Raw genomic sequence first — 9,134 nt, 5'->3', positions numbered from 1 at the left:
TTAAAGTGTAGATTCACTCATTTTGCTTTGTATGTAGTCATTTGTTGAAATTTCTAGAAAGACAAATATTTAGAAACGGAGGGAGTAATAATAAAGCAAATTGGGATCGTCCGTCATATATTTTGCAAAAAAGCCCCTCTATTTTCCATAAATAAACCTGCGGTACACGTTTAAGTCACTCCCGAACCCTTTTTTTGCATTTTCTCAAAAAAACCTAATATTTTAGGTAATCAACCCGTTGTCCATATTTAAGTCAATCGACTCATTTTTTCGTTTTAACATAAAACCCCCTAACTTTTCGGTTAATCAATCCACAGTTTATCTAAAACAAAGTCATCGATATCTTTTAAACCGTAATTCCGATTTTAACATGTTATATATGAAACTTGGTTAAAAAAATGTGTACAATCTAAATATGATGCTATTTTTATCTGTTAAATATTTCTAAAATATTATTTTGGTGTGAACTTAATCTATAATGTACGATCCGTTTTTCTTTCTTACTGATAGAGAGGAAAGAAAACATCGATAACCATGCATGTAGACCTGTGAAAAACCTCGTGGGGAAAAATAACATATTTCTCATTTTATTTCACGCGAGTGTGCGTGCGAGAGAGACGCCTTAGAACTGACCGCATTCAAACATGCTTTCGTTGTGTGAGCACTCAGACCACCATCAACAACACAAATATGATGCCATGTGAAAATAAAGGACGTGAACACATTAGGGTCTTGAGTCATGGTCATTGGGTTAAGAACATGTGTTATTTACTCTCCCGTTGCAACACACGGGCTCTTTTGCTAGTTAATACTAATCTTTGTACAAATACAGATAGTTGATGTTGCTTTCAAAATCTCTGAGCAATTTGGTTGATCACAAACCAGGGAAAATAGATGATTATATATGTGTGCACCTCATATGTATTTTGGGAGCAATGTTGCAACTTGCAACTTTTCCTTCCCAAGAGAAGTTACAAAAGTAAGCTTAGCAAAGCAGCAGCAGCAATGTTTTGATTCTGCAACCTCATATACCAAGACTGCACTCATACATTTTCGAGGCAATATTATTTCCCAAGCAAACGGCGTGCACGCTGGTTGGCTCCTTTCACCCTGGAGTTGAGTTCCTCCACATCATCTTGTAGACCATCCATGGCTTTGTTTTGCCTGCATTCCAGTATGTATATACAACACCATTCAGCAGGATACACAAGCACAAAACAGAAGAAAAAGTCCTAATGGAATGTTTTATTGTACATTTCAATCTGAAAAGATTGTTTTATCTATTCTATAAAAGGATTCCTTTACAGTTGTTTTTTCTTGGTCAGTAAAAGGTAACTAGGAACACAAGATTATGGTGTTATGTTTATTTTCTTTCTTTGTCCTTAAAGACCCTAACGGCATGTTTTGCGAAACCATGTGTGTTGCACGATTTCGACCTTGTGCGAAGACCCTATCTGCACTAGTGTTATGTTTTAAGCGCTAAAATGTTACTTGGCCACACCCACACATGCATAATGTTACTTGTGCACACAAGCATAAACACAATAATATTTCCATTTAGCTTAAAATCATGACACTGTTTAATTTCGTAAAATAAGACAAATATACATGTGATGTTTCATTAATTTATTGTCAGACTTCTTGGGAGTTTGTTAAGCTGAACAAACACCAATCAATCAAGAGCACTCATTATTTACTGTTCTGTATAAAGCATCAACTTGGTGAGCAATCTCCAATTTTTTTTCCTGTAAGCGCTTAAAAGGCAGTGAGACGTGTTGAATGCAAAACATTGTTCGAAACCCACTGATAAACAAACCAGGAAAGGACTGTACAATTCCATGGCCATTTCATCGAAGTAATATAGTGTTTGACAACAGGGTGAGAATGCTTTTTAACTTGGGTGCGATTTTTTCAGGCAGAATCCTCACCCTGTTGGCTAATGAAATAAGATATGGTGAATTGAAGTCGACGAAGCACGTACCTATCGATTTCTGAGCCCATATCGAGAGCCATGCCCTTGAGCTGTCCCAGGACATCGCTAAGATCAGAAAGGGCATTGTCTTGCTTATCTTTCTCCACCTGCCAAACAAAATGGTTTGTGATTAGTCATTAGGTCCAATTTATGCTGCATGGATCCCAACACCAACACAAACCTGAACCTTCTCCATGGCGTTGGTAGGATCAGAATACGTCTGAGGATTCGACTTCCCTCTGGGGCTTGAAGACAATCCTAATTTTTCTCTCTGCTCTAGGTGGTTAGCCCTTCTTTTGAAGGGATCATCTATTTCAATAAGTAACAATGTCAGGAAAAAGAGAACACTCTGAGTCAACATGGATTGAGCCCAATGAAAAGGCATACCTCTCGAGATAACTGCTGGTCCCTTTATTTGCCTGGTTTTCTTGGGCTTCCAGGTTTTTGAGAAGAACCCTCCAAGGCTTCCCAGAAGTGTCTCACTCTGAGAAGGAAAAAAAAACAAGAGCTCAAACACAAGTAATAAGTACAAAAGAAACTGCCGGCTTCAAGCTTACCCTGCTAAGGTCCTGATCAATGTTCGCAGCGGTTTCATGGGTCCTATTCATCTGTTGACCCTGCTTGTGCAAGGCGATCAGAGTGTTGGTAGCATCCTCCTTGATGTTTTCAGCGAGCCGAAGGCAGACGTTCACTTTCTGAGTGGTCTCCTCGGCCTTGTATGCAACATAGCTCTCCAGCTCTTGCACGGATTGGTTGTCGAACCCGCCTGAATCGCGGAAGCCATTCTTGCATCGGCCATTGGTACCAGGATCAACTGAGTTGGAAGATGATGCTCTTGCAGGCCTCGAGGTAAATTCAGAGTCTGAGTCGGAATCGAATGGATTTGGTTTAGCTGACGAAGGTTTTGCGACGCTTGACACGGGCATCTTTCCTGTTCGTAGCGACAACTTAATTAGTTACTCCCTCTGTCCCAAAATATAAGAACGTTTTTAACACTAAACTAGTGTGAAAAACGTTCTTATATTATGGGACGGAGGGAGTAGAATGTAAAGTAGACTGAAGAAAGGAATACTGGGCTGTGTTTACTGGAGATAAAAGTGGTGAACTCCACGTCTAATTCATAATTGGCATGGGAGCAGTAGAAAGCTGAAAGCCTGAAACTAAGAAATGTCGCTGAATGAAACCTATGAAACAGCAAAAAGTACTGGAAATTCAAATCTGTGAGACCATGTGGATATTCTCATTCTTAGGAAATTCAGAAGTTTCAATTTAATCTCAGTACAAATAGTGGATGCAGGTCGATTTGCTATATACCTGAAATGTTTCGAAAATCAAAATCAGTTGCATCTATCTACAACATTCGAAGAAAAAGGGTAAATGCTTAGTTAAAACGCGTGACTTTGTTCTACACCTGTACTCCCTCCGTAAGGAAATATAAGTAGTGATCTAAACGCCCTTATATTTCTTTACAGGGGTGCTATGATTTTGACCAGTATATATAGTTATAGACCAGGTAACATTGCACAAGAACGGGCTTGCACGACGATCGCACAACATCCCTGCAAAAATCCTAAAGACCGACCATGTCTTCAGAGACCGAAACCCAAGATCAGTCGTGACACGAACGACACGAATAACGGCCTGGGATCCCACGTCGCCTCGTTCCGCCTGACGAAACCGGGGTCGAGAAACCGCCGTGCGAGGGTCGCCGTCGCCGGAAGAAGACCGGCAAGAGGAACGAACTGAGGTAGGCAAGAGCCGCATCCTGGGGTGGTGGAGTTCCGATGAGTTGAGAGAGATGGAAGGAAGGAATGGATCGAACCTGAGAGGAGAGGAGGCGCGCGACGAGGGTGCGGAGAGGTTGCCGGCCGCCTGCTTCTTCCTGGGCTGGGCGGCAGAACTGGAGTTGGAGGCAAGGAGGATGTCCTTTTCTTCCAGGACAGTTGCAGATGACAGACATCCTTCTTGCCTCGCAAATCGCATTTTTATAATCCCCTCTGGTTACCCGGCGTATGTTCTGGCCATATGACTTCGTCCTGTAATAACTGGAACTAAATTGTTTTTCTTTTGTGGGATAACTGAAACTAAATTCTTACCATTGGAATGTCTGCAAGTTTAGGGCAAACTTGCTTGTTAAGCTTCTTTTTATAGTACAATATATAAATTTATGGCGTACTTGCCTGTTAAGCTATTTTTAGATCATTATTACTTGCTTGTTAAGGTAACATTGTAAAAAAAAATCCTGCATTATTCGATCACTCCTACGATTTGTTCATGCCCATATGAGCATCAAACATCATCAAAAAGGCCAAAAAAAATCTAGAAATATGCAAGTTTAGGACCTGACCCCAAGTGGACTTATTTCACAAGGAAATAGTTCGCCATTTCTTTTCTAATCCTGGAATATGTTTCCAAACCTATTGCAGATAAATGGCTCTCATACAAACCACGTGTACGCACCAAACTCATGCCACTTACAACATTCTCATTTAGCAAATCTGTGTATGCTAATACGTGTAACATCCTTGTGAGTCCTGAGGCTGAATCTGACACGATAAATATCAAGTTTTTACAAGTTACAAATGCATCTACAAACAACAGTGGCACAAAGAATTATATACAGCAACTGCACACAAGAGTGCAGCTGCATCTAGCATCCTACATTATTTACTGTGGCACCATCTGAAGCTTCATCAGCATGCCACTCTACTAGCGCTTGGTTCTCTGGTGTTTCTTCAACGTTGCTAGCATCGGAAGATCTGAGGTCAAGCAACCCCTCAATCGAGCAATTAGACAACTCTACCAGCATTGGACAGAACCCGCAAGAGCAAGATTTGCAAACCCTCCCGAGGTTCATTGCAGAGTTCAATCTCTACAATGGAGGCATATACATAGTGTATCAGTACCATGAAACAACTAGTATCGAGCAGAAGAATAGTTCATTTTTGGTGGGATGCTATAACCTACATGCACATACCCCTAAAGCATCCTTCAGTTTCTTAATCTCCGTAGCTTGCGTGTCAGCTAGCTCATGCGATTCCTGCAGTCGTCTTAGTGCTCCACTCAATTTCCTTTGCTCTTTGGAGACCTGGTTATGAATATCAGAAAACAAAATTAAATCAGACATAGAGGGATTGTCAATATGACAAGACTAAGAGATTGTATCTATTTCATTTGTAATCATGCGATTAGATTCAAAATTCAAATAATGGTCTTATGGAGCAACAGCTTGAGCTATATGTGAAACTATATTTTTACTGGTGCAGTTTGGAACCAAAATAAAAAAGTATATTTCACTACCTGAACCTCCAGCTGCTGAATTTGCTGAATAGCCGCTTGCTCAATGCAAGACCGGCGCTTGTATTCTTCCTCAAGCATGCCAGTTATCTGGTACCTCAATTCAGCCATTTCTTGAGTGAGATCTTCTGCATCCTCCTTTGCTTTCAGTTTTTGTTCTCGAAGTTCTACCTAACAAGGAGAGCAACACTTAAATCTCACCAGAAATGGGAAAGTTATACTGAAATCACAATCAATAAAACAGACAGATCCTTGATTACCCAACTAGCAGTGCAACTAAATTCCATAGCGATATGTTCAAAACAATTTGTTTCTGAACTTGTTTGGTAGTACAAAACTACATATGGCGTATTCAAACGAACTTATACCAAAATGCTGAAGTACAAGTAGTACACAAACTCTGACCTTGAGCTGCTCAATTATATGTTCAGGTTCTTCATTTTGCTTCGCCATCTTTTCAAGAATTTCATGACCTCTTTCATAGTTTGCATGACCATCATGCTCCACTGTTTTATCAAGTTGCTCCACGCCTGTAGAAGAGGATTGTTTAGGAGCTCTTCCAGGCAAGTACTCTTTTTTCAGTTGTTTATTCTCAACCTCAAGATGATCAATAGTCTTCCGTGCCTCTTGCAGCTGGAGCTCATGTTCTTTCAGTTGCTTCTCTATTCTAACTTTGTACTCAGCAGTATGCTGGCTAAAGCTCTCAGCATCAAACAGTCTTTGCTCAATCGTAGTCAAATCAAGTTTTAAACTCTCAATTTCACATTGCATATCTAAAGTTGCGCTTTCAAGCTTCTCTATTTGTGAGGCTGCCTTTTGCAGCTCCTCTTCTTTACATTGGACTTCTTCCATCAGAAGCCAGCACTGAGAATCAGACCGCATCAGATCATTGTCCATAACTCTCACTCTTTCAGGAAATTTCTCCAGTTCAGTTAGCTTCAGTTCAAGGCCGTGAATATGCTCTCCCATGATGTTTGCTTCAACATTCCTGATATTTAACTGATCCTGCAAATAGTCTGCACTTTCGATCAGCAAAGACTGCTTAAGTAATAAGGTTTGCAATGGCCAGACAAACAAGAAATGGAATAATTCCTAGAGCATACCAATTTCCTGATAGCAGTTGCTCAGCTCAGTTTCCAATTTCACAATGTATTGCCTGTCCTTCTGACAGGCCCTAGAAGCTGCATTTTTGTCAAGCAGTAATTTCTGCATTAACAAAACTATGAACTCAGTGAAGGGTTAAAGCAAATCAATAACACGGTACCTCCATTCAAAAAAGTTGTGGATGGAATATTTAAAAAAAAATTGCATTCCTATCTGACTTGGGTTAGGACAGAGCAAAGCGAAGCCAAAAAGAAACTCAAGTTTGAACAATACATTTTTATCGTTATGCTGCCACGTGAAATGCTTAAAATACATTCTCATTAGACCTCAAGAAACATAATCATGCAAAATTACGACTGACTGAAAGGAAGACATACTATCTTCCTAAACTTCAATCAAACCAGCAATTTTATCTTAACACGTCAATCAATAGTTCAATACCATGCAGCCATGCAGGATATTAGCCAACAGGAACCATCACCACATACCATTATCAGAACGATCAATGGGAGAATAGTCCAGTATCAATACCATCATGCAAATTATTACTCTATCATATCAATACCAACAAACAATGCATTTTCTAAAATGCAATCTACAGTAGAACCAAATCATGACAGGGATGTTCAAACTATCAGTACCTCCTGATTCTTCTTCCCCCTTCCAGGAAGAACTTTTGCACCATTAGCTGGACAATGGCCATTGGAGCTACTAGCCATCTGCTGATCTGTAGAATAAGAAAAGGCTAAGTGCGGTCATTGGCGCCATAAATCATCTAAAATGGCATGTTGTACCCTGTGAATCACCGATGGGGAACAAATTTGTCATTACAACACCATATCAAAACTAGCATCTGGCAATCAAAATATCAAATGTCATAAAAAATAATCATTACCACTACAAGTAAAAACAGCAATAACGGGATCATAATTTTACCTAGAGTGTATAAACTATGTCCTAAAAATTTCAATTGTTCATACAAATGCATTCAGGAAACTGCCATTTGTCAGATTGGAAAATGTTGCTCGTGAATCGACCAGAGCAAGTTGAACAGACTGCCATCAGGTGCAAATTGGGCCATTTGTTAATTTTAAGCCGACAGGGGTGCACACAACAATTGAGTTGCAAATCGAGAAAAGTCACCTTTGAGGTTCAATTGTCAGAAGAAAAGATAAGGATATGTTTAATAGTAGCGCAATGAACTCAATACAGCATCTCATTTTAAAGAGGAAGGAACCTCGTGGGCAGCAGATGCAAGAAAGACATATCCCAAACTTGTTACCACCTACTTGCTCGGTTCCATCCACCGCTCAACTTCCGGCGGGGGCGGATCTAGATGATGTGTTCAGTGGGATTTATATTTAACTAACCGCTGGATGGAAACAACGTCGTACCTCAAGACGAAATGGGTGAACACTGCGGACGGGGTGGGGGCAGCGGGAACGCGATGCCCCGACGAGGAAGAACGGGAACGGCGAAGGCGGCACCGCGCCTGAGAGGCCGTCGTGCTTCGTGGGGATGGGTGGATGCGGGATGGGGGTTGAGGCGTCGGCGGTGACGCCGCTAAGGTACGGGCGTACGGCACGGCGGCAGCTGTAGGCCTCCGTTGTAAGAGCAGGGGCTAATACGGCGCGTTTGGAGGGGAGGCGCTCGGAGCGGCGTCTGTGTAGGAGCGTGGTGGCGACGGCGGCGGCAGCCGGAGTATAGTCGGCGGGGCGGCCGGCGTGGGTAGGTAGCTCTGGTGGAGGTCCAGCGATGGGAAGAATTGCGGTCAGGTCTGGTCTCTGGTGAGGTGTGACTCCACCGATCTTGGCTTGACCTGACCATGTGACGCAACCCTGGCCATATGGGCCATGCCATGCGGGCCAGCCTGCCCGGCACGACACGCAACTAAAAGGGCCAGGCTGGCCTTTGGCCCGCTATGGAAGAAGGATGGCCCAAAGGTAAGGGCCCGGCACAACATGACCTTTTTAATTGTGGGACGACATGACACGGTTCGGGCCCAGTGCAGTGCAGCGGCCCCCCTCGCACTTTCATATTTTTCTATATCTTTGTTAAAACATTAGTTAGATTTTTCTGTTTTTCCTTTTTTAGATTTTCCTGTATTTTTTTCTTATTTTTTAGGTTTTCTCTAGTTTTGTCCTATTTTTTGTTTTTTCTAGATTTTAATAAACAAAAGACCGAGTGACGTTGTCATACACTAGAGGTGCCTCATCAGCAAGGAGCCCGGCAGCAGGCCTGCTGGTAGGCCCACAAGGCCCACCTTATACCCGACAACAGGAAGCGCCCTGGATCATCTTGATCTCCAAGATAACGACGGTGGCAATCTAGATCGCATCTCTCCATGTAAAACCCTATCCTCCATAGTGTATATAAGGGGAGGCTAGGAGGAAGCTCTCATTCCCATCTACTCACTGGTAGAAACAACTCTTGACCGACTCATACATTTCTTTGTAATCCCTCACTCGAGGTATACCCATCATCAATAACAAACACAAGCGGGACATAGGGTATTACTCCAACATGGAGGCCTAAACCTGGGTAAATTTCCGGTTTGACCTCCAATTTTTGACATCCAGCTATGGTAGGTACCTTACCGAGGGATCTGACGGGTTTCTGCATCGTCACCTAGAAGGCCGAAAAGCAACACGGATGTGCCCATGGTCGTGTCGTGCCCGGCTAGAACATTTTTGGAACGTGACCAGAACTTCATTGATCTTTTGCGCTTGTTCAATAGTGGTCTTAAAGAATAGTAGGCTAT

At 42.1% G+C, this 9,134-nt stretch overlaps 2 protein-coding genes across 6 annotated transcripts; both read right to left on the bottom strand.

Annotated features, from left to right (window-relative positions):
• Positions 1-772: 772 nt before the first annotated feature.
• On the bottom strand, positions 773-3,867 carry LOC119363104 (SNAP25 homologous protein SNAP33-like). Of its 2 annotated transcripts, none has more exons than XM_037628408.1 (6): positions 3,795-3,867; positions 2,530-2,903; positions 2,360-2,456; positions 2,154-2,281; positions 1,982-2,079; positions 773-1,164 (listed from the first exon to the last, which is right to left on the bottom strand). In XM_037628408.1, exons 2-6 carry the CDS (start codon positions 2,896-2,898, stop codon positions 1,065-1,067), a joined length of 792 nt encoding a protein of 263 aa, XP_037484305.1. In that variant the 5' UTR covers positions 2,899-2,903; positions 3,795-3,867; the 3' UTR covers positions 773-1,064. The 2 variants fall into 2 exon arrangements, with proteins under 2 accessions (XP_037484305.1, XP_037484306.1); XM_037628409.1 differs by lacking the exon at positions 3,795-3,867 and adding an exon at positions 3,059-3,765.
• Positions 3,868-3,930: 63 nt separating this feature from the next.
• On the bottom strand, positions 3,931-8,166 carry LOC119363103 (filamin-A-interacting protein 1-like). 4 transcript variants are annotated; one of them, XM_037628406.1, is made up of 7 exons: positions 7,768-8,166; positions 7,015-7,100; positions 6,373-6,475; positions 5,675-6,285; positions 5,273-5,440; positions 4,950-5,060; positions 3,931-4,008 (listed from the first exon to the last, which is right to left on the bottom strand). In XM_037628406.1, exons 2-7 carry the CDS (start codon positions 7,090-7,092, stop codon positions 3,958-3,960), a joined length of 1,122 nt encoding a protein of 373 aa, XP_037484303.1. In that variant the 5' UTR covers positions 7,093-7,100; positions 7,768-8,166; the 3' UTR covers positions 3,931-3,957. The 4 variants fall into 4 exon arrangements, with proteins under 4 accessions (XP_037484303.1, XP_037484302.1, XP_037484300.1 ...); XM_037628405.1 differs by lacking the exon at positions 3,931-4,008 and adding an exon at positions 4,438-4,844 and having other exon boundaries at positions 7,015-7,168; XM_037628403.1 differs by lacking the exon at positions 3,931-4,008 and adding an exon at positions 4,438-4,844.
• Between the last annotated feature and the right edge of the window lie 968 nt (positions 8,167-9,134).

Source organism: Triticum dicoccoides, chromosome 2B (assembly GCF_002162155.2).
Source record: "Triticum dicoccoides isolate Atlit2015 ecotype Zavitan chromosome 2B, WEW_v2.0, whole genome shotgun sequence".
NCBI classification, from domain to species: domain Eukaryota; kingdom Viridiplantae; phylum Streptophyta; class Magnoliopsida; order Poales; family Poaceae; genus Triticum; species Triticum dicoccoides.
The sequence above is the reverse complement of the archived record's forward strand: the minus strand, read 5'-3'. Positions and strand labels throughout refer to the sequence as shown.

Excerpts from the sequence above, each read along its gene's own strand:
- LOC119363104 (XM_037628408.1), bottom strand. The coding sequence starts at position 2,898 with ATGCCCGTGTCAAGCGTCGCAAAACCTTCGTCAGCTAAACCAAATCCA. Across the intron at positions 2,457-2,529 it reads TTGATCAGGACCTTAGCAGG|AGTGAGACACTTCTGGGAAG; the intron begins GTAAGCTTGAAG and ends TTTCCTTCTCAG. Across the intron at positions 2,282-2,359 it reads ACCAGCAGTTATCTCGAGAG|ATGATCCCTTCAAAAGAAGG; the intron begins GTATGCCTTTTC and ends TTATTGAAATAG.
- LOC119363103 (XM_037628405.1), bottom strand. The coding sequence starts at position 7,092 with ATGGCTAGTAGCTCCAATGGCCATTGTCCAGCTAATGGTGCAAAAGTT. Across the intron at positions 6,476-7,014 it reads GGGGGAAGAAGAATCAGGAG|AAATTACTGCTTGACAAAAA; the intron begins GTACTGATAGTT and ends TTGTTAATGCAG. Across the intron at positions 5,061-5,272 it reads TTCAGCAGCTGGAGGTTCAG|GTCTCCAAAGAGCAAAGGAA; the intron begins GTAGTGAAATAT and ends ATTCATAACCAG.